Source organism: Lepidochelys olivacea, assembly GCF_965140295.1.
Source record: "Lepidochelys olivacea isolate rLepOli2 genome assembly, chromosome: 1".
Lineage (NCBI taxonomy): Eukaryota > Metazoa > Chordata > Testudines > Cheloniidae > Lepidochelys > Lepidochelys olivacea.
The window spans coordinates 349,835,663-349,862,520 of NC_140411.1; the positions used below are offsets into that span (position 1 = coordinate 349,835,663).

The 26,858-nt window shown below is 54.8% G+C and overlaps 1 protein-coding gene across 1 annotated transcript in view; it reads right to left on the reverse strand.

Annotated features, from left to right (window-relative positions):
• Nucleotides 1-18,704, reverse strand: part of SMO (smoothened, frizzled class receptor) — a 33,446-nt gene extending 14,742 nt beyond the window's left edge. The window contains exons 1-6 of the mRNA XM_084617771.1: nucleotides 18,329-18,704; nucleotides 6,069-6,274; nucleotides 4,198-4,407; nucleotides 3,790-3,962; nucleotides 3,196-3,415; nucleotides 2,330-2,453 (exon numbers count right to left, since the gene is read on the reverse strand). Of these exons, the coding sequence (XP_084473897.1) occupies nucleotides 2,330-2,453; nucleotides 3,196-3,415; nucleotides 3,790-3,962; nucleotides 4,198-4,407; nucleotides 6,069-6,274; nucleotides 18,329-18,680 (1,285 nt within the window). The 5' untranslated portion in view covers nucleotides 18,681-18,704. The remainder of the gene's footprint in view (nucleotides 1-2,329; nucleotides 2,454-3,195; nucleotides 3,416-3,789; nucleotides 3,963-4,197; nucleotides 4,408-6,068; nucleotides 6,275-18,328) is intronic.
• Between the last annotated feature and the right edge of the window lie 8,154 nt (nucleotides 18,705-26,858).

Here is a 26,858-nt window from a genome sequence, read left to right on the forward strand (position 1 = left end):
GCTGGTCCACGTAAGAGGATAACAGTCCACTACAGCTGCCAGCTGAGCGACCGCATGCAGTGTGGCTGTCCCAGGATATGAGAGAGACAAGGCGGGTGAAGTAATATCTGTTATTGGGCCAACTTCTGCTGGGGAGAAAGACGAGCTTTCGCACTACACAGAGCTCTGCTGCAGGTCTGGGAAATGTACTTAGCCTAGGCACTGAGTTTTTCTTTTCCTCCACCCCCTGGCTCTTCCTCGAGGCCCCGTCCCCACTTCGCACCCTCCCCCAAGGCTCCACCCTTGCTCCGCCTCTTCCCATCCCTGCTCCGCCCCCTCCCGGCTTTCAGCTAATCAGGGGCGCTGCCAAACAGTTGTGGCTGGTGGGTACTCAGCACCCACTATTGTTTTTTCTGTGGGTGCTCCAACCCCGGAGCAGAGGTCAGACCAAGGGTCCATCTAGCCCAGTGTCCGGTCTTCCAACAGTGGCCAGTGCCAGGTGCCCCAGAGGGAATAAACAGAACAGGGAATCATCAAGTGATCCATCCCCTGTGGCCCATTCCCAGCCTCTGGCAAACAGAGGCTAGGGACACGCTCCCTGCCCATCCTGGCTAATAGTCATTGATGGACCTATCCTCCATGAACTTATCTAGTTCCTTTTTGAACCCTGTTATAGTCTTGGCACTCACAACATCCTCTGGCAAGGAGTTCCACAGGTTGACTTGTGCCTTGTGTGAAGAAATACTTCCTTTTGTTTGTTTTAAACCTGCTGCCTATTAATTTCATTTGGTGACCTCTAGTTCTTGTGTTATGAGAAGGAGTAAATAACAATTTAACAATCCAAGTAATAATTCCTTATTTACTTTCTCCACACCATCATGATTTTATAGACCTCTATCATATCCCCTCTTAGTCGTCTCTTTTCCAAGCCGAAAAGTCCCAGTCTTATTAACTTCTCCTCATACAGAAGCCGTTCCAGACCCCTAATCATTCTTGTTGCCCTTTTCTGAACCTTTCCCAATTCCAATATATCTTTTCTGAGATGGGGCGACCATATCTGCACACAGTATTCAAGATGTGGGTGCACCATGGATTTATAGAGAGGCAACATGATATTTTCGGTCTTATTATCTATCCCTTTCTGAATGAGTCCCAACATTCTGTTCGCTGTTTTGACTGTGGCTGCCCATTGAGTGGATGTTTTCAGAGAACTCTCCACAATGACTCCAAGATCTTGCTTGAGTGGTAACAGCTGATTTAGACCCCATCATTTTATATGTATAGTTGGGATTATGTTTTCCAGTGTGCATTACTTTGCATTTATTAACACTGAATTTCATTTGCCATTTTGTTGCCAAGTCACCCAGTTCTGTGAGATCCTTTTGTAGCTCTTCATAGTCTGCCTGGGACTTAACTGTCTTGAGTAGTTTTGTAACATCTGCAAATTTTGCCACCTCACTGTTTACCCCTTTTTCCAGATCATTTATGAATATGATGAATAGGACTGGGCCCAATACAGACCCCTGGGGGACACCACTATTTACCTCTCTCCATTCTGAAAACTGACCATTTATTCCTAGCCTTTGTTTCCTATCTTTTAACCAGTTACCAATTCATGAGAGAACCTCCCCTCTTATCCCATGACAGCTTACTTTGCTTAAGAGCCTTTGGTGAGGGACCTTGTCACAGCTAAATACAAGATTGTCTGGTTTCACCCACATTTAATGCCCCAATAACAATTATGTGAGTGAAACCAGACAATCACAACTCTCAAATGAATTCTCACAGGAAAAGGATAAAAGACAAAGACACCCTGTCACATGTGGGCAAACACTTTTCGCACAGAGATCACTACATAGCTGATCTCTCAGTCCTCATCCACAAAGGAAACCTGCACAACACCTTCAAAAGATCAGGCTGGGTGCTTAAATTCATAACTCTGCTAGACGCTAAAAATCACGGACTGACCAGAGACAGTGGATTTAGGGCTTATTAGAACAATCTGTAACCCATTAACAACTCCGAACCCCCCTGCCTTCCTTCCCTCCCATGACTGGAGGGGTATTAATGGGCCACTTCCCTTTGAATGGTCCCTTGGAATATGTGCTAACTACTTATGCTGAACTATCTGTTGCTCTTGTATTTAGCTGTAACCCTCTCAGTACCTTTCCCAGACCAAAGAGCTCTGGATCGCTCGAAAGCTTGTCTCTCTCCCAGAGAGAAGTCGGTCTCATAACAGATATTGCATCACCTAGCTAAGGGATTGACTCCCTTGGCTCAGGGGACAGCATTTCCTGCTTTTAGCGCTGAAGGTCCCCAGACCAAACCTCGCTGAGTTGTTAGCACCCACCTCGGATCAGGAAATAGCCTCCCACGATCAGCACCAGGCCGATGGGAGCCAGGACGAAGCCAGCGCGGAACCGATAGTTCTTGTAGCCCACAAAGCAGATGCCGCTGACGGAGTCTCCGTCCACCTGGTTGGGGCAGAGTCATCAGTGTCCGTCCGTCCCCAGCCTGGAGATTGGGCTGGAAATCTCATGAGAACGGGCTGGCCAACGAGGGGCTGTGCTGTCCCTTTACCAGGCAAACGGGGTGCCCATCCAGTGATGTGGCAGCCGATGGCTCTGCCATTTGGTAGACCCAGGTTTTGTAGATGACCCTGGTGTCGGGTGCTGACTGGGGAGGGAGTGGGACGGAGATGGTGGCTGGTGCCCCCTATGGGTCAGTTCGAGCAGCCTGGGTATGGCCTTTGGGAACATAAAATCATAGAATCTCAGGGCTGGAAGGGACCTCAGGACGTCATCTAGTCCAACCCCCTGCTCAAAGCAGGAACAACACCAACTAAACCATCCCAGCCATGGGCTTGGAGATAAGCGGGGCCCCATGCAGTCTATCAGTGCAGGGAAGGCACGAAGTGGGGGGGGGGGAGCCAGGAATATGGGGGGCTGGGAAATGCTGACCCTCACCTGGAACACCCAGAGGATGTTCACAGATACAGGGAGCCTACAGGAGGGACACAGGCAGTGGGGTCAACAAATTGACGAGGAATGAGATGAGACGCTGAGCTGGGATGGTTCTCGCTCACCAATGCAGGGTTAAACTGACCACCCCCAGGGCAGAGTGGGGGGACCTTCCCCCTTCCACTGAGAGGGGAGCATCCCTTAGGGTCCCGAGGGTGGGGTGGGCACAGAGGTCTCCATGCCGGACGCCCCGTACCTGGGCAACGGCCAGGATGGCGACAGTGAGGACGAAGGGGATGGACCAGGTGACCAGGTGGAAGTAGGAGGTCTTGCCTAGCAGGGGTTGGTAGGTGGTGCCCAGTGCTTTGAAAGAGGTGTGCCAGGCGTAGGTCAGCATGACGAACCAGATCACGCCCGACATCAGCGAGTAGTAGACGATGACGAAGATGATCACACAGGAGAGTGTCTCGTTGGAGCTGGGGAGGTGGGACGGGATAGGACTGGAGGTGGGAGGGGGTCTCTCCCCCATTCCCCACTCCACTCTGGCTTGTTCCTGACTGACAGATAGGTGCTAGCCTGGCTCAGCACCCAGAGCGTGCCCATGCCCCCTGATAGAGCACCTTGCAGTCTGCAGGATCCCATCACCTTAAGGGGCTGTGAGCCAAACCCTGATCCTGTATGAGTCAGTGGGAGCTTTGCCCAGAACCCCAGACCTGTCCCCAATCCCACCGGTTCCCTGACCACATCTGCTGGGACTGCTGCCTTTCGCACTGCCCCTCCCATAGCGGGCAAAGGCAGAGAGACGGGGGTGTGGGTGGGTGAGCCTGCCCTGCGGGGCGGAGGTACCTACGTCGGCTCTCCCAGCCGCATGGTGCCGTCGGCTCGGCACACGATCTCGCCGCGGGCCCCGTCCATGAACTGCGCCAGCCAGCCGATGCTGCCCACGAAGAAGCAGGCATTGACGTAGAAGAGGATGACGGCCGGGTAACGGTTCGAGTTCTTCCAGTCGGCAACAAATGTGGCCTGGGGCGGGGACAGGAGAGAAGAGCCGGCGGATGGGCCAGGGTCTGTGGCTGTGCATCACCCATTCCTGGCTTTGCTCCGGAGCCCTACTGGTCAGCCCCGCAGCCAAGAGCGGCAAAAGCCCACGCCAGCCACCAGGAGGTGCTCTGAGCCAATGCAGATTTCACTCCTCCCCTCCGCCCCCCCAGCCGGGGATCAGCTCCCATCCGGCAGCCCCCCGGCTCGCTCCGCTCACCAGGGTGAAGAAGGTGCAGAAGATGGTGACGGAGCTGAAGGCGGCGATGTAAACGTGCATGTCACGGTGCTCGTGCTCCGTGAAGAGGGGATTCTGGCACTGGATGCCGCAGCCCTCCACGTCCTCGTACCAGCTCTTGGGGTTGTCCGTCTGCACCAGCGGGGCCTCGCAGTGGCCCGAGCTGTTGAACTTTAGGTTCTGCACCTCGTTCTGGGGGTGGGCGGGAACGAGGGGCGGGACCAGAGAAGAAAGGAAAGGGATCGTTAGGGGTTGGAGGGACACTGTCACGAGAGGACGACCCACGCTGAGGGCTGGGAACCAGGACTCCTGAGTTCTTAGTCCAAGACCTGCCACTGACAGCCTGCCTGCCTTTGGGGGAACTGCGTACCCAGCCTGCTCAGATAGGGATTACTCCACACACCCAGGGAGGTGTGACACTGAATCCACTGGGTGAAATCTGGCCTCGCTGAAATCAACGGCAGTTTTGCCATCGATTTTCATGGGACTGGGATTCCAACCCAGAGTCTGTAAAGCCCCTTCCAGCCAAAGTCCTTTTTGGGGGACCCTGCACTAACCCAGCGTGGCGTGGAAGCATTTCAGTTCTCCCAGTGCGAGGACGGGTTCCTCTTCCTTTAGCTCTGCGAGGGGAAGGGACATGGGAGGAGGGCTGGAGAGGGGTCGACCCGGATGCTCTGAAGGGAAGGGGCCAGGGGCAGATAGCGTTCGGAATCTCCCTCCCTCCCCCGGTCAGGGTTAGAAGAAAGCCAGTCTCGCTGCGGTTCTGTACTAGTCACAGGACGCTCGAAAATTGTCTGTCAATAACCCTCATCTTGGTCTCACTGAAGCTGTAAAAATCCCCCCCACAATATTTCAATTGCCACCAAGTTTTCTAAAACTCTTCCCCTCGCGAAACACACAGGTTGGGTCTAAACCTACGCGACTATGCCTCTAGAGGGAGATTTTGTATTTCCTGTCCTCAGAGCAGGGGCAGGAATACCTGGTATCTCACATTTATACAGCACCTCCTAGGGGACCTCCAAACTACTTTACAAGGATCTCCCAACCACTGCTGAAATGCGGCCTCCTCTGGTGTGGAACAGAGTAGCTCAACAGTGCTGCACAACAGCCCTTTAGGGAGGGAAATCCAGAATAACTTCCCTGAGATTCCAGGGGGGATCTAGCTGTAGACAGGAGATAACTGTCCACTTCGTTTTGATGTCCCGGGCACAAAACAACCCCTCTCGTAGCACAGCGCCCCCTAGTACCATGCAAGGGCATTAATTCAGTCCCAACTCCAAAGGAAGAGCACCCACTCCGCAGCTAACACCGCTTCCTGCAGCACCAGGGTTTTGCTTAAGGGCTTCCCATCCAGATGAATTTAGAGCCTGCGAAAGGGGCTGGACTGACAGCCCTGGAACAAGAGGCCTCTGTCTATCTCCAGAGCAGGCAGAGCAATGTGTTTCAACCCTGCACAGGGAAGGGCAGTTGCTATGCTCCGGTCCGTCCATGGGATCAGAGGAACCACTGGATGGAATCGGATCGGGGGCCAGAACTGTGGGTGGCCCTCCTGGCTATATAAAACGTCTGATCCTTTGATATTTCTGTGGACAGAGAACTTGCGGTAACTCCGGTGATGTGACCACCTGTCTCCTAGGAATTGAAACGAGACCCACCAACTTGTGGCCATTGAAGAGCCATCAAATGACTCATCGCCACAGCTAACGTTCCCCGCTCTGGCCAGGATCGGCACCCCCCACCCTTGGCTGCATGGAGGGCACTGTTTCTGCGGCCTGGAAGAGGCACGGGGACAGGACAGCCGTGCCATCGGCTGGACACCGGGCGCAACAGCGAGGTGTAAGACGCCTGCTTACCGGGCAGCCCTCGGGAAAGCGGTCTGTGGTGCACTTGAGGAAGTCGGGCCAGCCCCGCTCCCGCTCCACGATGGTGCATGGACCCCGCGTGGCCTGGCACAAGGTCTGGCTGGGCAGCTCCACCTGGCCGTCCTCACACTTGGGCATGTACACGGCGCAGAGCAAGGGCTGAATTGCGTCCCAGCAGCGAGGGGCGTTCCGCAAACCTGGCCGAAGGAAAAAGCAGCGGTGGAAACTCGGCACGGGTGTAGCACGCTGGCTCGGCACCGCCCCCTAGTGGCTGGGCCCACTGACTACAACAGCCAACCATCTACAGCTCAAGGAGTTACTTCATTAGGTCAACCAGGAAAGGCCTGGGTTTCTGATGCTGAAACTCCCAGTTCAATACCCGCGGGCCACCACGGTGTCTGTACATTAGGACATGTAACGGAACCAGTAGGTCTGACATGCTCCATCCAGCGCTAGATAACGGCGCACACAACCGCAGCCCCCTGTCTCCCAGTCACAAAGAACGGGATTTACTTTTGGACCTGCTCTGTTAAATGGTACAGGGAAAAGATCAAACTCCCAGCACGCATGTCCACACAACACTCCTCCGCTCTTCCTCTATCCCCCTTCATCAACGACTAGCTCTCAGGATGGGGTGGGATGGCTGCACACCCTGGCGCTAATAGACCCTCCGTTCCCAGATAGTTCCTGTGTCACAAATCCACCGTATGGCGAGTCCTTTGGCTATTATTTTTAACGTCACGCCGATATGTTGCCTTTTATAGCACCTTTGTGAATGATCTCCACATGCTTCACAAGGCACAGACATAGCGCACCAGTGGAAGGCAGCCACCTCTGGGGTGGAGGAGGACAGCAGTAAGGAGAAGGGCATTTTGGGCTGAGATCACCAGGGTAACCTTCCCTTCTTAGGAAAAGGGCCATGGGATGGTCAGCCCCCGCCCCAGCACAGACAGGGCTTTTGAACTGACACCTCCTGCTAAAGAGCCAGGCCCAGCTGGTTGCATGGAGCAGGGGTGGCCAAACTGAGTGACTGTCCGAGCCGTGTACGGCAACCTTCAGAAGTCTGAGAGTCGGGGTGCACCTGCTGGGGCTCGGGGCTTCAGCCCTGCTCCGGCTGAAGCCCCGAGCCCCAGCAGTCATGTCCTGTGGGGCTCAAGCCCCTAGGACCCCCCCCGCCCTGCTGGGCAGAAGATGGAGATGAGGTGACACATGGGTGGGGTCATGCGCCGCCCCCCCCCGATTTTTGCCAGGTTCACATGGTGCCACCAGGCACCCTCCCTGCACGGCAGCGGCTGGAGCCGGCGAGCCGGGAGCTGCGGTCATGGGGCGAGGCAGTGGCAAACAGCTGGGAGCTGCTGCTTTTTGCTGTTACCCCTCCCCAGGGAGCTAAAGCAGAGACCCCTCCCTGCAGGTCCCAGCTGTCTGCCACTGCCTCTCCACACGGCGCTAACCCTGGGAGATGCAGGGACTAGGGGCCGCTGGGGGGGGGCACGCCTGGGTGGGGGTGACTCAAGCTGTTGGGGAGGGGGAACATTTACATTGTGCTCCCCCACTCTCAGCAGGCACCAGTCGTCTCTGGCAGCAGCCCCTAGCCCCACCACCGCGCCGGAGGGCAGAAGCCCTGAGCCTCCCCCACCCGTGGAGAATAGAAGGGACATGGGGGCACTGCAAGCTGCACTTTTACTGTAAAAGAGCCGCAAGAGAGTCACGAGCCCCGGTCTGGCCACGCCTGCCATAGGGGTCTGTTGATCTAGCCATGGAGGAAGACAGGCTAAGCTGACTCTGCTGGGATTTGAACCTACAGCTCCAGGGAGACAGGCAGAGCACTGAGCCGGTTATGATCGAATTCACCCTTCATTGCCAACGAAAGCCCTACTTTAGAAAAAAAGCAATAAACGTAGCGAGTGGTCACATGGCTTCTCCTCTAGCCTGGGCCCATGCCTAGGCTGGGAGGGCAGCTTGGCCCCTGAGCGGGGACGACCCCAGGGCATTCCTCTCCCCAGGAGCAGCTCTTCAATCCTCCGGCTCCCTGTCATCTTGGGTCAGTACCATCTGCCGCACCGGGTCGGCCCACTGGGCCATCGTGTTTGAAATCCATCCTCCCTCAGTGACCAATTACTGAATCTCCCGTGAAAGGCCGAACAAATCCCCCACCCCGCCGCAGTGATCAGAGAGCTCTTCCCCAGCAGCACTGAGGCAGCGGTGCAGAGCCTGCAGCTGCTTACGTAGTATTTGGCTTCCCGGGTACTCCAGGACACTCGGTATCATCTCCGATCGCAGGGCCGTTCCCTGCTGTCTCAATACCCACTTGCCACCCTCTGATGGGAGCAGCGGGCGTTCACTGCTAGCCTAGGCCACATCTGGGCTGGTGAGGCGGGTGGCAGATTCTGCATCTCCTTCCCGGTCTCTTGAGCTCGGTGATTGATGCCCTGAACCTCCCAACCAGCTCCGGGGGCCAGGCTGCTGAGTCATCGAGGGCAGCCCCTGCAGGGACATGTCTCCTCCTGCCGCGGGTTCGGTAACGAGTGGCCTGCTTGCAAACAGGCCCTGTGATCATCCCGGGTCCGCAACCCTCCTGCTAACGGGGCTTTTTGAGATCAATAAGTGAGCGGTTTGCACAGACACCGGCAAAGCATCATCGACATGAGCTCGCTGCAAAAGCACAGGGGGGTACGTTTAATACCAAAGTATCCACAACAGTTCGACATCTAAACACATGTTCCCTCAGCAGCTTCTTCTCTTTGCCTGGCCTCTCTGCAACTTTAATTAGCAGCGTCTTCCCCTTCTCTCTCTGTAGTGAAGTATTGTTCCTTATGGAGAAGGCAGTCTGGCCTAATGCTTAGAGCCCTGGTGCAGGAGTCATGACTAAGGCTCCGTGTTTGTCACCGGGGTCACAGAAGCCGCAGCAGGAGTTTGGGTGTGGGGGGCTCAGGACTGGGCTGCAGGGTGATGCTTAGGATTGGAGGAGCTCCCCAGAAGGGCGACAGGAACTCCCCTCCCTCAGCACCTAGCTCCACGAGCTGCCCCCGCAGCTCCCATTGGCCGTGGTTCCCAGCCAATGGGAGCTGCAGAGCCGGGGCTTGGGGCAGCGTGGAGGCAGCACGTGGAACTGGGAGCTGGGGGTCCCTACTTCCCAGGGGATGGGTAGGGAGCCTGCTCCAGCCCACCAACTCCCCCCTTCCCAGCACCCGCAGCGCCCCCCAAGGCCGCAAGCCCCCCTCAGCACCCGCGATGCCCCCCTGGGCTGCGACTCCCCCCCCGCCCCGAGTGCCCATGATGCCCCCGGCCTGCGACTCCCTCCCCAGCACCCACAGCGCCACCCAGGCGGCCCTCCCCCCCAAGTTTTAGTCAAGGGGTATATAGTACAAGTCATGGACAGGTCACGGGCCGTGAATTTTTGTTTACTGCCCGTGACCTGTCCATGCCTTTTACTGAAAATACCCGCGACTAAAATGTAGCCTTAGTCACGAGTCCTGGGTTCGCGTCCCAGCTCCGTCATTGACGCACCGTGTGAACTCATTTAGACCAGTGGTTCTCAATTAGGGATGCATATCCACCAACTCCTCTCGATATTGGCCTCGTTTTACGGCAGGCTACATAAAAAGCAGCAGCGAAGACAGTACAAACTCAAATTTCATACAGACAAGGACTTGTTTATACGGCTGTATACACTGACATGTGAGTACAGTATTTATAGTCCCATTGATTTATTTGATAAGTGTAGGGCAGAAAGGGAGACAGTCCGTACATTTTCGGTAATAGTGGCTGTGACTCTTTTGTATTTTTAGGTCTGAATTTGTGAGCAAGTCGTTTTTAAGTGAGGAGAAACTTGGGGGTACGCAAGACAAATCGGACTCCTGAAAGGGGACAGTCATCGGGAAAGTGGAGAACCCCTGATTTAGACCTCTTGGTTTCTCCACTCCCTCCTACACAAAGTGGGGATAATACTGCCACCCCTCAGAGATAAGGGGTAGCACCACGCCTTGGGAGCTCATTCAGTCCATAGCCTCCCTGCTGCGACTGCAACCAGGCTAGTTAGCGAGTGCCAGGGGTGACACTGGTTTGCCCTGTGGACACCTGTTCACGAAGAACATATTGCAGTTATTTCACTCAGGCCACTAAACTGCCATCCCTGTGAGGACAGCAGCCCCCTGAGCCAGCCAGTCCTCCAGAAATAGAGATCTTTGAAAGACACCACACACCGTTCATCCATGGAACTCACTGCTTCAGGACAGAGACAAATAGCAAGATTCAAAATAACAATGAGACATGCATCTCACCGAACAAAAAGTCATTAAGGCACCATTAACACTTTAACCATGTCACGCTAGCAAAGCCCTTACTTAAGAGAACTCTCGAGTTGAGAATTTAAACGTAAATTAGGCAATTCTAAGTTGAAGGGATATGACCCGGTCAAATTTCACCCAAAGCGTATAGGCTTTGTAAAAAGCCAACCGCAATCTCAAATGCTAAAGTTAATAAGTATTTTTTATTAAATGTAAAAATAAAATAAAATAGAGACCACCTACGAGCACGGCGTTACTTTCAGCATTTGCAAAGTAACACCGTGGCACCATGCTAGCACCCCAGAGCTTGGAAGTGGGGAGAAAGGGGGAGGTGGAAGTGAAATGGACGTGAGCAGCTGGCATAAGAGAAGCAAATTAAAATGTTAAGTCATTTCCATGTTCCTTGTCTCACCTGCCGTTAGTAGAATAGGAACGGCCATTTGTTCATTACAAACATTTGGATTTTTACCCTGACCAGCATTTCAGCGTCAGTTTTAACTCCACCTTTGCTGCTCCTGCCAATGTTGGTACACGGTACATACCCGACACGGCCCTGGTGTCCTCACCCATCCCCCTCTCACAGGTCTGAGTCCTTCCCAGACCCTGCTCGCTTCTGAATATGGATCAGAGACTCCCTCACAACTTCACCCAGCAGCTTATACAAGCAGAAACCCCCCCAACCATCTCGCCGTGGGCCTGAAAGGTCCGTGGATTATATCACCATGTGATGAGATGGGGCTATATTCATGCATATTGGCATGGAAGCAGAGTTAGTTCCTGGAGAAGCGAGCATTTCCTGTCTGTATGTGGTGGTTGATAGGGGACATGTGGGTCTATGTACTTGAAAGTTATGCATGAAAAGAGTGTGTTGCGGGAGGGGTGGGGGGCCTGTCTCTGGCTACTTCAAGAGAGTGGATGGTTACAGGACAGCAGCATGGGGGCAGAGGTAAAGTTAATCTGGGAACTACAACTTCATGAACACTGCTGGCTCTGCATCCCACTAGATTTAGATTAAGGTCCCCTTGCACTTCTAAGGATTACAAAATCTTTTGCATGAAGTCCCTGGTGTCGTTTCAGAGCAAGCAGAGCTTTTAAGGGGTCTGGGTTTCATGTGTATTTCGCGAGCACGGTTTCTGAGCTCAGAAAGAAGCTGCTGTGTGAGACACAGACAGTCTTGTCCGTGCAAGCAGGCAGAAGGCTGTACAATGGCTGCGGAGCATGCCTGCATCTGGCTGATTAACAGCCAGTGTGAACGAGCCCTGATGGGTGCTGGCCTCATGGACTCGTACACCAGTACCAGCTTTGGCAGAAGGTTTGGACATGGAGATGGAGGCTGCCTGGTGACTCGCGCAGGAGAGGGAGGAGATCCAAGGGGGAGAGGCCTGGAAGAAGGTGGGAAGAGAGATGGGCGGACAGGAGCTGAGAACAGGGACGGAGGGAGGAGAGGGTGTTGCCGCGTGGGGACTCGGAGGGGAGGCAGCCGCTGAGGCAGACGGCAAAGTGAACATAGAGGACGAGGGGTGCGGCTCACGGGATGGGAGTGGAGGAGGTATCCAGGCTGGGCGCAGGGAGCTTTTCGGCAGCAACTGGGTGCGGAGGCAGAGGGGAAGGTTTAGAGGAAAGTTCAGATCAGGCGTCCTACCTGAAATGTGACAGGGGGACCTCCTGGAAGGGGATGAGAGGTGAGCGTGAGCACAGACTGGGATGGGAAGCCGCTTATTTGGGGCCGAACTGCTGAATCCTGCTGTTCGAACAAGAATGATCTGAGGTCTGGGAAACCGGCCTTACAGCGACAGGTTAGAGAAGCTCAGTCTATTTAATTCATCCAAGAGAAGGCGAAGAGGTGACCAGGAGGATGGTAGGGGGAGGAGATTTGCTAGCAGAGGGCTCGGCTAGCCGGCCTTGATTCTGCAGCCTGCATTAACCATGCACCAGCCACAGAAACGCTTAGGCTCTTCTATTTACTGTCTGTGCTAAATGAGACAAACACACTCGAGAGCTCATCTCTCAGACACCGAAAGCTGCTCTCCTCTCTCACTCCTAGCAACAAGCAGACCACGCATTCTCTGCGGAAAGGGGAGTCTGGTCCAATGGTCAGACTATGGACCTGGGTGCCAGGACTCCTGGGATCTAGCCCCACCTCGAGGAGCGGACCTGGTTCCACTCCCAGCTTTGCCATGGATTCTCTGTGTGACACGCTGCCCGTCACATCACCTGCCCAACAGGGATAACACTTCCCTAGCTCACCGACGTGCCTGTAACACGGGATGAGATCCTCAGTCGGAAGTCACTAGAGCAGGCCCAAGCCTTATATACACCAACGTCCGATATTGATCCTGGGGAGCAGGGTTCATCTTATAGGCTGGCCACTGGGCTGCCTCCATGCTGGAGAGATCCTTTACCCTCTCTGCATTCACTCCAGCTTTCCCGCTCCTGCTCTGTTGCAGGGCCGTGGTCAAAAGGCTGGGGGCACAGCCAGGGCACCCCACTAGCTCCAAGAGGAAAGAAAAAGGCAGCTCCCGGGCCACCCTGGGAAAGAGCACGTCTTCCCTCCAAGTACGGGGAGCTTTTTAGTATAATGTATGCCTGGAGTAGGAGCCCTCTGGAGAATGCCCCGGTGCACCGAGCCACCCCTTACTTCATCCGCCAGCCCAACACGCTCTGTGCGAGCCGGGGAATGCAGGGGCCCCAGCACCCCTTTGCTTCCCAACAGGGGCTCCTTTCCTCCCTCCACACAGGCTCAGAAGAGAGGACAGGGGGAACCTTCCCCTCTCAGTGGGCACCGAGGGCTGGGGAAGGGATCCTAGAACCGTTGCCAGCCAGGAGGCAGGGCTGGCTCCTTTCCAGGCAGTTGCGAATGCACCGTTTGCCTGCGCCTGTTGGAATCTGCGTCAGCTGATGCCGTAGGCCCCAATCTGCTGCAGCTGACCGACCCCTCCACAGAACGTCACAGTCCCTAGAGGATATCAAGCCTCTGAGAAAGGCTGGCATTGCTGGAAGGAGTTTTCTGTGGCAACCCCATGCAAGGTTTTCCAAAGGGCTCAGCTGAGTTAGGCCAACGTGGAGGGTTTTTGAAAAGCCCAACCCGACAGCTTCTTCAAGAAGCGCAAGCTGCAGAAAACCCTGCTGCCCGCAAAGGAGTCATGAAGTCGGCTAAGGAGACTCACCCCCACTGCCCCAGTGACCAAGCTCCGGCCAACGAAACCTTTAATGCTTTTTGACAGGTTTCAGAGGAGCAGCCGTGTTAGTCTGAAGTGAGCTGTAGCCCACGAAAGCTTATGCTCAGATAAATTTGTTAGTCTCTAAGGTGCCACAAGTCCTCCTGTTCTTTTTTTATTGCTTTTTGTATTTAGAGATTTTAAAAAAAAATCAAATTAAGCCTATTCCCTACTTTGCATTGAAATCTAAAGACAAGTTAGAGGGGGATCCAAACAGGGCTGGGAGCGGAATGGGTCTTGCTACTTCACTAGCATCTGCAGATCACAGCAGCAAAGGAAAAAAAAAATGACCGGGGCTGTCAATGCTTCAGGCCACGAATTGAGGGAATCAGGTATAAATGTCTTCCTGTGATACAGTGTTGCTCTATAGTCACAGAGTTCAAGGCCCGAAGGGGCCATTAGATCAGCCTGCCCTCCTGTGTAACTCAGGCCACAACATTTCCCCCGATTTCCCCTGGGCTGAGCCAATCACTTGCATTTGACTTAAGCGTATCTTCCCAACAGGCCTCCCTCCAGGTCTGATTTGAAGACAGCAAGAGCTGGCGAATTCACCATTTGTTAAAGACGACGTTAGGACCCCGTATTTCCTCCCCACGGATGCCGTCATACACTGTCATCAAGTCACCTCTTGGGCTTCTTTTGGAGAAGGTAAACAGACGGAGCTCTTTTGGTCCCTCATTGTGAGGCATTTTCTCCATTTCTGCGGCTCTTCCCTGCACCCGCTGCAATTTTTCAACGTTCTTTTTCAAACGCGGAGGCTAGGCCTGGACAAGGTATTCCAGTATTTTGCCACTGACACAGGTAAAATCACCTCCTTTCTCCTATTCCCCACCCACCCCGTTTACACATTCCAGGACCACGTTGGCCCTTTTGCAACAGGATGGCACTGGGAGCTCATTTTGAGTAGCTTGCCCACTTCCACAGTCATTGCTTTCCAGGATGCAGTCCCCCACACTGTGGCAATGTCCCATGTTCTCTGTTTCTAGGTGTAGAACTTTGCATTGGTCTGTATCAAAACACATATACAGAGGCAGGTTCTCATGCTGCATCCATCACCATGGTATCGGAGCACCAGGAATACATTGTGTCGTCCTTTTCGGCTTCCTCTAGAGCACATGGCATGCCAGACGAACCACTGGTTGACTAAGATATGGGCACCTCTACCTTCCTAGAGCTATAACTCTCCCCCCGCCTCCGCGATATCATCCTCGTGTTGAGGGATAGCTGACGACAGCTCTAACAACTCAGACGAATTTGGGATACAGAGTCCAGTGGGCACATCTAAAGGAGAGTTCAATCACACGCCAGCCCAGAATCAGAGAACCCTAGGGTTAGACGGGACCGCAAGGGTCATCTGCTCTAACCCTCTGCCAAGAGGCAAGATAAACCACCCAAGACAGATGACAGGTTTCAGAGTAACAGCCGTGTTAGTCTGTATTCGCAAAAAGAAAAGGAGCACTTGTGGCACCTTAGAGACTAACCCATTTATTTGAGCATAAGCTTTCGTGAGCTACAGCTCACTTCATCGGACGAAGTGAGCTGTAGCTCACGAAAGCTTATGCTCAAATAAATGGGTTAGTCTCTAAGGTGCCACAAGTGCTCCTTTTCTTTTTGCCAAGACAGATGGCGACCCGGTCTCTTTTCGAAAACCTCCAGTGAAAGAGATTCCCCGACCTCCCTAGGCGCCTGTTCCATGGTCCGGCTGGTCTTACAGTTAGCAAGATTTAATCTAAATCTGATTCCTGGTAGCTTTGTCTACAGGCACATGGTCCAAAAAGGAGACTATGCTAATAACAACAGTGCAACGTGAGTTCAGGCAGAGACAATATTCGCCACGTATGACCCTCATACACTGCAAGCCAGTTGGTGCTGTTGGTTTCCTCCATCTAGGATACATGGACCTCTTCCGTCTTTAACAAGGAGGTGCATCCTATGGACACTGCTTGCCCCGCGTCCAGTGCCTGGTCCTGTTGCATGCAGGGCTCTGTAGTTTCAATAGTATGCACATAGATACAAAAGATGTGGCCAGTTTCAGTGCGCTCCAGCTAATGCAAATTAGATTTGGTGCATGGGATCCTAGCAGATTGCTCGTGCAAGTGTCGGATGGGGAAAGGTTGGCTGCCCCCACGCCTCAGGGTGTGCTGATGAATGCTCGGAACAAAAGGGGCGCCCCAGACCACCGGGGCAGCAAAAGCTCATTTCGTTTGGTGTGCCCTGATCTTATCACGGTGAAACCCGCCAGACGCACTCGGGGAGTGAAGTTCTCCATTCAGCCACCCCCCCGGGCACAGCCACAGCAACAGCACCGTTCACAGCCCCAAACTAGTACGTCTGACTCCTGACACCCGCCCCAGGAGGCTTTCACGGCCCACGCTCTTGGGAGTTCTAACGAGGGGGCCAACCCTGGTTTTGTTTCCTAGGAGTTAGGCTGAGACTACCATCTCATCGCAGGTGGTGACTTACAGCTCCTCCTGACACAGGCCGGGTCAGAACGGGCATACTAGAGATCAAGGAAAGAGACAACGGCTCATTACCAGTCTCCTAAGCCAGTGACTCTCACCCTTTCCAGATGACTGTCCCCCTTTCAGGAGTCTGATTTGTCTTGCGCACGCTTGCTTCCACCTCACTTAAAAACGACCTGGCTACAAAATCAGACAAAAATACAAGGGTCCCAGCACACTATTACTGACAAATTGCTGACTTTCTCATTGACCACATAACTACAATAAATCAATTGGACTGTAAATACTGTACTTGCATGTTCGTGTCTACTATATAGAGCAGTCTAAACCAGTCATTGTCTGTATGAAATTTTAGTTGGTACTGACTTCACTAGTGCTTTTGATGCTGCCTGATGTAAAGCTAGGCCAATATCTAGATAAGTCAATGTAACCCCTGGAAGACCTTTGCGTACCCCAAGGGGTACGTGTCCCGCTGGTTGAGAACCACTGTCCTAAGCCACCCAATTCCCCCAGCTCCCTCATTTGCACCTGACCAATTCCCTCCCCATCTTTCCACCCTCAGCCTCCAGGGCAGGGCCTTGGAGCGGAGCCCCTGGAGCAGCTCCGGAGCAGTGGAGCTGCAGGTTTTTGGCTGGAGCTGGAGCCCAGCTCCAAAGCCCTGCTCCAGGGACAGCGGCCTTCGGAGGGTTCCCCCTCTGGGGCTGGGAATCAGCTGCTGCTGCTGCGATCAGGATTCATTGAAGCCCCGGAGAAGAGGCTCTATGGAATTGCCCCTGGGAACCGCCGGCTCCTACCTGTTTAGATTACAGACAACAATGGAAGGCTGGTCCTGGCCCTCCTGGCTGCATGGAAGAGCAACAGATTTACTGGGGAGAAGTAAAGCAACCCCCCGTTCTGCCTGCGGATCAGCTGTGAAACTGCCCAGTCCTGAGGGCAGGCAAGCCGCAGGAAAACACCCAGACCCTGGCTGGAGAGCGTAAAGAACCAACTTTCCCCTTTGCACTTCCAAGTGCAGACCTGCTCAGGGAAGCCACCAGTGGGAATTACCAGTTGCTTTCCTGGCCACCTCTGCACATCCGAGCGCCGTACCCAGCATGCCATCCGCGGTCCCACATAGCTGGGCACCGTATGAACCTAGGGTCACCGTAGGGATGGTGTGACGACACATTGCACGCTGTCGGTGGGGCCTGAACCCTGGACCATCAGTACCAAAAGTACAGACCGGTGGCTCTTGAGCTAAAGGAATCCCTCTGCCAGCTGGCAGCAGTAGAAGGCTCTTACCACTAAGGTAGGCCCAGCCACTTTAAGCTGGTGCATTACAGCCAAGGGAATAAAGGGAGCCCAGGATGCATCTGTAAGAACTACACTCTCCTGTGACCTGCCCCCCAACTCCCCAAGCCCCCCGTGAGCTTGGCTTCTTCTCTCCCCATTGCCACCTGCGCTCACCCAAACACTGCCCAAGTGATCTACCCCTGTATGGTGTGCCCTGAAATACCCCCTCCATTTGGACCCAATGGCCCCGTAACACCCTGTATGGCCTGTCCCCATGCTCCTCCAGGCTCCCTTGTCCTTTGCCCTCCCTGCACTTCCCCCCAATACCTCCTGCATTTGCCCCCAGCACCCCATGATGTGCCCCTTCCTCCAATGCCCCCTGCGGGACATGCACCCTCCTCCCAGTGTCCTCTTCCTCCTGCATTTCCCCTCGGCCTCCCCTGATGTGCTCCTTCCCCCCATGTTCTCATCATGATCTGCCCCCTCCTGCTGCATTTGCGCCCCAGTCCTACATGATATCTCCCCTCCCCCAAGCCTCCTGCATGACCTCCCCCTCCATTTGCCCCCAGCCCTTCCCCCATGCCCTGCCCCTTCCCACAGTGCTCCCTACATGACCTGCCTGCTTCCCCTGAATTTGCCCCCATGCATTTGGCCCCCGTCCCCATTACCTACTCCCCTGCATTGGCCCCCAGACCCCTATGTCCTGCCCCCTCCCCCTGCGTTAACCCCCAGCTCCCCATGCCCTGCCCGTTCCCCCTGCATTGCCCCCCCCATACCAGGCCCCCTCACCCTGCTTTGGCCCCCAGGCCTCATGCTCTGCCCCCCCGCATTGGCCCTCGGCCCCCTATGCCCTGCCCCTGCATTGGCCCCCCATGCCCTACCCCCCATATCCTATCCCCCTGCACTAGCCCCCAGCCCCCCATGCTCTGCCCCCCCTGCATTAACCCTCAGCCACCTATGCCCTGCCCCTGCCTCCCCCGGCCCCCCAGCCCCCCAGCCCCCCGCCCTCGTACCGGACCAGAGCAGCAGCTTGTCGTGCGCCTCCTCCTGGGAGCCCGAGTCGGCGGCCAGCAGCGTGGAGGTGGCGGCGTAGGGCAGCGCCGAGCCCAGGCAGACGCTGGCGCGGAGGCGCTCGCAGGGCGCCGCTCGCTTGCAGCGGTCCCGGGCGGCCGAGGCGTTGAGCTGCGCCCCGCGGCAGGCGGGCGGCCCCGGGCCCAGGCCCAGCAGCAGCAGCAGCAGCCCCCAGAGCAGGGGGCCCCGGCCCCAGCCCGCCGGGGCCATCGCCGGCCCCCCGCGCCCCCCCTCGCCCTCCCTAGGGCGAGCCGGGCCCCGGGGCCGCGGGCCACTCTGCAAACTCCCAGCCATCTTGGCCAGCCTCGCCCCGCGGCCCCCCCGCGCCCAGGATCATCCTAGCGCCCCCCCTCCCCCCAGTATCCACCCCTCAACCTGCCCCCTTCGCTCCCGCAGCCCCGGGGGGCATTCCCGGGGCAGGCTGCCCTGCCCCCAGCACCGAGCTCCCCAAAATGTCCCGCGGGAGGGAGGGACGGGCCTTGAAAACGCGGCTCCCCCCCCCCCTTCCCAGCCCCCGATCCTTGCGCGCACAACCCAAAAAGTTTGCAAGGGAAAAGAGGAAAGTTGGAAAACAGGCCACCCCCCCCCCCGCCGCGGAATCCTCCACCTCCCCCTGCTAGAAACTTGTCTTGCGCCTTCCCCTTCCCTGCCTCCTTTGTTGTCCTTGCTCCTTTCTCAGGAATGCACAGGCTGGAGGGAGCCAAAAAGGGCGAGAGGGAGCGAGGGAGCGGGGCCCTCCCCCTGCTCCGCACGGAGAGCGGCCAGGAGAAACGTGGGGAGCAGAAAGGAAGCCCCTCGCCTGGCTGCCTAGCAGCGGGGAGCTGTCTGCAAGTAAGGGGGAGGCAGCCCCCACCCCCAAATCGGGGGCCGGTCAGCCGGCAGCACCGCCCGGGAGAAGAGAGCTCCCCTGGGGCTCGAGCTTTTATGGCACATTTTGGGCAGGACAAAGGGACCGCACGGTGCCCCGGAGCAGGGGGGAAGTGTGTGGGGACGCGCGTGTCTTAGTCCAACTCCAGGTTGTTCCACTTCCAGGCGCTGCCCTTCGGCATCGGAGCCCGCTCCCGCTCGCTGCCCTCTGCAAGGGAAGCCAGGTTCGTAGGATCCTAGCCCCTGAGGGTTGGAAGAGACCGCAGGAGGTCCTCGAGTCCCCTTCTGGAAGCGCCCTGCTTTTGAAAAGGACTCGCACCCCCGATTTGTCAAACGCGGCTGGGAGCCACAACCTCCGTCTGAATCCGCCCCCCCCCCCTTCAAAGCCTTTGTCCGCAGACCCTGGTTTGGATCGCAGAATCCAGACCCCCCCCGGCAGTGGTTTTCAAGCAGGGGGAGGGGCGGGTCTGTGAGCCCCTTGGGGGTCCACAGACTGTGTCTAAGATTTCCAAAGGGGTCCGCTCCTCCATTTGAAAATGTTTGGGGGTCCGCCCATGAAAAAAGGTTGAAAACCCCGGCTCTAGGGCAATGGCTCTCCACCTTTCCAGGCTCCTGTACCCCTTTCAGGAGTCTCATTGGTCTCGTGTACCCCCAAGTTTCTCCTCACTTAAAAACGACTTGCTCACAAAATCACATAAAAACACAAGTGTCACAAAAAGAACAGGAGGAGTTGTGGCACCTTGGAGACTAACCCATTTATTAGAGCCTAAGCTTTCCTGAGCTACAGCCCACTTCATCGGATGCGGTAGCTCAGGAAAGCTTAGGCTCAAATAAATGGGGTAGTCTCCAAGGTGCCACAACTCCTCCTGTTCTTTTTGCAGATACAGACTCACACGGCTGCTACTCTGAAAAGTGTCACGGTCACACTAGTACTGAAAAGCATGCGGACTTCCTCATTTTTACCATATAATTATAAATCAATTGGAATATAAATATTGTACTCACACTTCAGTGTATCCTAGATACAGCCCTCTAAACAAGACATTGTATGAAATTTTAGTTTGTACTGACTTCACTAGTGCTATTTACATAACCTGTTGGAAAACTAGGCCAAGATCTAGATGAGTTGAGTACCCCCCGGAAGACCCCTGCGTGCCACCAGGGATATGTCGACCCCTGGTAGAGAACCACTGACCTAGGGCAGTAGTTTGGGGCTGCTAATGCCCCTCCCCCACCAACCTAAGGTTTTTGGAAGTTCCCCGTTTCTGGCCCAGATCTGTAATCATTCGTTTTCAGTAAATCCTTTCAGTGGATTTTGTATCACTCCAGAACATATTTAAATATATATTACACATTAATGATATATATTATTATTTAGCTATTGCTCACCTATAGAAGAGCTACGTATTAGCTCATTTCATGGAATATCAGGGTTGGAAGGGACCTCAAGAGGTCATCTAGTCAACCCCTTGGGGCAGGACCACCAATCCCCAATTTTTGCCTCGGATCCCTAAATTGAAATCACAACCCTGGGTTTAGCAGGCCACTGCCCAAACCACTGAGCTACCCCTCCCCCCTGTAGATTCTCCAAGCCACTTTTAAGCCCCATTGTGTAGATCCTGGACAAACTAAACATAAAAAACCAACAGTCCCTTTGCAGCTGAATTTACAATCTGTATTTTCCCCGCTGGTTCCAGGCCTGTCTTTGCCCCGGTGTTTGTTCTACATACCCACCAGTGCCCTCCCCGTGGTGCAGACCCACTTGTGGTGGCACTCACGTTTGAAGACGGCACGGATGTTTTTACCACTGGCTCCAATTCAGAGCAACTGTCAACAACGTGGGGATAAAAACACCAGCAGGGCCCGGTCCCCGCTAGTTCCCCCGGGGGGCTGCCTGGGGAACACTATTCATGGATAGGGTAGATAAATAGCAGGGTCTTCAGCAACCCAGCTGCTGCAAAACTTAGTGGTGGGGGGAGGGAGGCTGGACCCAAATGCACCACCCCTGAAACAAGCCTGTGACCTCAGCTGCATGCTGGCGCTCCAACCACCTGCTAACCTGCAATGCCAGGCAGCGAGCTGCCTGCAAATTCCCCATCAGCATGGCGACTGGGAAGTGGGTCCCAGCCAGCATCAGAGAGCAGTCTACTGGCCCAGTCCCAGACAGCGCTCCCCTTTCAAGTCGACTTTTAGGACAGTGAGTGTACATCTGTATGAAGAGAGGCAGCACGGGTCTAATAATTAGGATGGGGGAATGGTGCCAGATCACCTGGGCACCCCATTTAAACCACCCCACCTCAATTTCCCCCTCCGTAAAATGGAGATAATATGCATGCTGGTAAAGAGCTTTGAGCATCTTACATAACAGATATGAGCACAAAGTTATGGTGAGCCCCTTTGTGCTAGTGGGGGAGGCTGCTGGGATTCAACAGCTGGGGTTCTAAGGTCAAGCCCCCCCAAAATTAAGCCCATTCAGTGTTTTGTATTTAAATATACAGACACAGCTGCTTAAATAATCTTAGGTTCTTAACCTCGCAAACGTATTGCTTTAACCCAAAACCACCCTAGGAAAGAAGGAGGATGTGTGGTGCTAACCTGTCCAAGGTTTTAGGGACTTTTTAAAACCAAGGAATTTCAGCTTAGGTACTGCCCAGCTAAGGGTGAGAACGTGGCCCCCTCACAGATACTACTTCGTATCTGAGAATTTCGATGATCTGCTTTTAAAGTAGTAAAGAGATTCTCAGTGAAAGATCCAGGGGGTGCTGGAAAAGGCCATGGACTGGGACTTGGGCTCTATTCCTGGCTCAAGCACCAACTTCCTGTGTGACCTTCACTTTGCTTCCATCTTGTCTGTTTAGATGGTGAAGCCAGCTCTCCACTCCAGCCTTACGTCGCTCTAACTACGTCACTCAGGGGGGTGAAAAATCCACGCCCCGGCAGGATGTAATTTACTGACCTAACCCCCGCTGGAAACAGCAAAAGGAGAACTTCTCCCATCAACATAGCAACTATCGATGGGGGCTGGATCACTTGGTGATTCCCTGTTCTGTTCATTCCCCCTGGGGCACCTGGCACTGGCCTCGGGCAGAAGACAGGACACTGGGCTAGATGGACCTTTGGCCTGACCCCACATGGCCGTTCTTACGTTCTCTGGCGGAGATGGATTAACTACGCTGACAGGAGAGCTTCTCCCATCGGCCTAGGAGCATCTCTGCTTAAGCGCTACGGGGCCTAGCCGCATTGATGCGGCTGCGCCGATGCCGCATTTTAAGCGTAGACCTGCCCTAAGTGTGACGCGAGCAGACCAGGTGTCAGCTCGTGCCAAGGCCCCGGGGCCTCCATGGAACACTGGCAGACGTAGGGCTGGAAACCAGTCTGGCTCACGTGTGCTTACATGCTGGTAGAACAGAGGTTACGTTTAGAAGAATGTGATTAGTCTTTATGGAACGCCTGTCGGACGCTGCATGTAGCGATCTCACTTGTAAGCTGTAGCCCACGTTATAAGGGGTTTGCCTTGTAAACCTCTGCAACTCACCCTGCAGGAAAGACGCATTAACTCATGTAAGATGCTGGCTTCCTACAAAAGGTGTTAGTCCTGCCCCCCAAGAAGGCCCATTGAAACCAAACAAACCACTGTGACTCATCAATGAACAAAGATTTTAATTGCATTCCTCCCTGCCCCCCCCACCCCCCGCTCCCATGAAGAAGAAACCACCATGTGAATTCATCCCAGCAGCTCAAACTCTGGGAGGAAGGGAATAAAAATCGCCAAGAAGAAACTGGGGCTACATCCACACTAGAGAGCTTACAGAGGCACCTCTATAATACTCTCAAGCAGCCGCTTTATGCCAACGGGAGAGAGCTCTTCCACCGACATAATCAAAGCACCCCCAACGAGCAGTGCTGGCGGGAGAAGCTCTCCCGTCGACACAGCGGCGTGGACACAACCACGTGTGCTGGCAAAACTTATGTCGCTCAGGGTGGGGTTTTTTCATACCCTTGAGGGACGTAAGTTTTGCCCTCGTAAGTGGTAATGTAGACTGGGTCTCTGTGCTGCTTGGACTTCAGAAAGGGCAAGATTTCTAAGCAGAAGCAAGGGATCCCCAGCTGCTTGGCCTGGGTTAGCCCTAGAGGACATGTAGAGCTTGCATATTACAGCAGCTTCTAGTACCTTTGAGTCACTCCAAGCAGCTTGACAAACTCTTTGGGAGTGGAACAGGGTCTTACTGTGCGTTCATACAGCTCCTAGCACAATGGGGCTCTGAGCACAGTTGGCCTCTCCAGGCACTATTCATACAAACAGCAGATCAAGCTGCTCCTTACAGGTGATTAGTAAAGAACAACAGCTGGGTTGTGGCTTCTGTGATGTCTAATGAGAGTGTGGAAGATTTCTCCTGCCCCCCCCCCCCCCCCGCCACTTGGTGCTTGCCTAGAAACCTCCAGTCTGGCTTTCCCCAGTTTTTGCTGGAGCCGTCTTTGGAGAGCCAGATAAGCAGGGCAGGGTCCTTCTGTGCCTTTAATTGACAGGACAGCAAGGGTACTGGTTCAGCAGAGATCTCATCTCCTGCTTGTCCCGTGTTTGAGTTACAGAGACATTAACAAGAGAGACATGTGCAGCGCTTGGGAGTGGGTATCTTTGCTGCCCCCCATGTCTGGTCAGGAGCTATACCCCTTATAACACTAAACTAGGCCTTCCTTATCTCACTTGCCAGCCATGTCTCCAGCCGTTCAGAAGTGGACTCTGAAGGAAGTCCCACGCCTGTCCAGCTAGGTTGGAGGGACAAGGGCTATGATGTGGGGAGACAGACAGCTGCTCCCCTGAGGGAACACAAGAAAATCCATCGAAGGAAGTTTTCCTCCTTAAAGGAGATTGGCCAGTGCTATCAGTCAGAGCTGATCCTCGTAGGGCTCAGCCCTCATTTATGACAGTCCTTGAACCAGCCCAGTTTCTTCATGCCAGCCCTCCTCCTAGCCCCCAACAAAGCCCCCTGCATTAGCACACCAAGATAGGTGTGTGCAGTGTGACTTGGCCATTCCTTTCCTTACTCACATACAGTGTGTTTGGTGTGTACAACCCAGGCCCGCCCCAGTCATTTGCACAGAGACGATCTAGCTTTCTCCAGCATGAAAATTTGCTCACAGCTGGGCCCTCCAGCCGTAGGGCCGGACTGGACACTGCTCTTTTACTCGCCCCTGGAGACATTAGCGCAGAGTCCCTGGCTCAGTCTCTCCCAGCCCGTGGAGCTGAAACATAGCCAAGGTGCTGGGGTGGGGGGTGGGGAGAGGAGACACGCAGGGGGACCACACACTGAGCCCAAAGCTGGCAGCTTCAGCCAGGGCTGAGCCCTCCCTGCCTTTCCCAGCAAGCTGAATGGAGCCAGCCGAAGAAAACCCCACCCCCGTTCACAGCAAGCGCGGCCTGCTGAAAAGCTGCAGCAGGGCCCTCAGAACTGGGGGAAGGCACTGGGGGGGGGGCCTGTTTCCAGGGAGGGAGCCTGGGGCCAGCTCCAGCGGCTGGAAGTGCAATGGGGGCGGATTCGGAAGCAGCAGAGATGGAGCCCATGCAGCTGCTGGCCCTCTTCCAAACAGCCCAGGGCCCAGTTTGTCAGGACGCCAAGGAGCGATCTCCGCTCAAGACCCTGAGCCCCTTCTTATCCCCTTTCAAAGAGGATGGGGGGGGAGAAGGGGCGTGTGGGAAGAGAGAGTTGTACTTCTGTGACCTCCCGGTGCCGTTGTCACCCAAACCCACGCGGTGCCTGCATGGAACCAGTAAGGGAGGAGAGGGCCCACTGCAACCCACCAGGGCAGCGAGCAGCACTGGGCTGCAATTAGAAGAAAGCTCGGCTGCCCAGAAGGAAGAGGTTCCTGACAGCGCGGGGTCTGCTGGGCTGGGGGCACTTATGAGTAGACAGGACAGCCTCCTCAATGGTACAATTCTGTCCTGGCAGGCGTGCTGGAACAATCAGTGCTGAGAGCCACCGCACCAAACTGTAAACCCTGCATATAATGGAAACCACTTCAAGCCGAGGGGCAAGGAGGTGGTAGGACCCCTAATTCCAGCACCCATGTGCACAGTTCAAGGAGCATGGCAGGATAGATTCAGAGCCTGGAAAGGGACCATCACGCAGATCGAGCATGACGTGCATCACACTGGCCTCGAATTTCACCCAGCCGTTCCTGCATTGAGACCAGCAGCTCAGCATCAAACCAGGGCAGGAGCTGCCATCTTGTCCCCAGCACTGTTACCAAGTTGCATTCCCCTAGCGCCTAGGAGCCCCCCCCCCCCCCCCATCACTGACCAGGCCCCTGCTGTGCTCGATGCTGTGCAAACAGGACAGACAGATGCATTAGGAAGGGAGAGATTCTCCAGCAGGCACAGCTCCAGGCTAGCAGCCAATTCCCCTTCCCAGAGTACTGTTCAATCAGGCCAGGGGCGGGGGCCTGAGCAGCTTCTACACCTTGCCCCTGCCTACACACGGGGGCAACACACACTCGAGACAAGCGCCACCCTACGAGCTCGGTAGACAGGGATTCTGATATATGCACTGACCCAAGTAGCATAGCAGGCTGCTGTCGACTATGAAGCCTCAGACGCTCCTGCTCCAAAAAGCACAGAGCACTCCGCTCCTTGAACCGAAGGAGAATCTGCATGAGCAATACAGTGCTTATGACCCAGTTGAGCTGTTCTGATTCCATCCAGCAGAGGGCAGGAGTGTGCACACGCACGGGCGTTTTATTTCAGGGCAGGTGCAGTACAGAGAAAACCAAACTATAACTTCAGCCAGAACCCGACTTGCTTTCATTCTCCGCAGAAGCAAAGGAAAACATCACAGAGGAGTTAATTTCACAGACAAACATCGAACCCATGTGTTACTTACAAACCTCCAAAAAGAGAGAAGTCTGTGCCGTTCCCACCCTTTGTACAGTGTTCAGAATATCTATCTGTGCATGTTCCCAGAGGCCTGTGACAGCCTCTCCATGCCAGGAGGAGATGCTGCCTCTTGGGGGCAGGAGAGAACACGGGCAGATGTCCATCCACAGAGGTAACACACACACAGATCATGGGGTCTCGCCCTCCACCGTGGGGCAGCTAGTGGTGTTTGCAGGGCACACGCTGAGTGTTACTGGCGGAGGGGAAGAATGGTTGTACCTTCCTCTGACCACCTGGCACCAGCCCCTGTCCAAGATAAGCTGCCCACAGGCATTAGGGCCGCAAGGGACTGTTACGAACATCTCGTCTCACTTCCTGCAGAGCACAGGCTGGAGAATTCTGCCAAGTGACGCCTGGATCAGGCCCATAATGTATGGTTGAATTGGGGCAACTTTTAGAAAGTCACCCAGCCTCGATGCAAAGGGCCCACCTGATGGAGAAGCAGCCCCATCCCTGGGGAAGCTGTTCTAATGGTCCATTACTGGGAACAATTTGCACCATATTTCCAGTTTCAACTCTGCCAACTCCCAGCCCTGGGATCATGTTCCACCTTTGCCTGCTAGGCTAAGGAGCCCCCCAGTATCAAATATCTTCACTAGATGGATGAGCCACTGGTTCGGATGCAGCAAACCCTATGGGAAGAGATGCTGTACTGCTTTTCCTTTTTTCAGAGT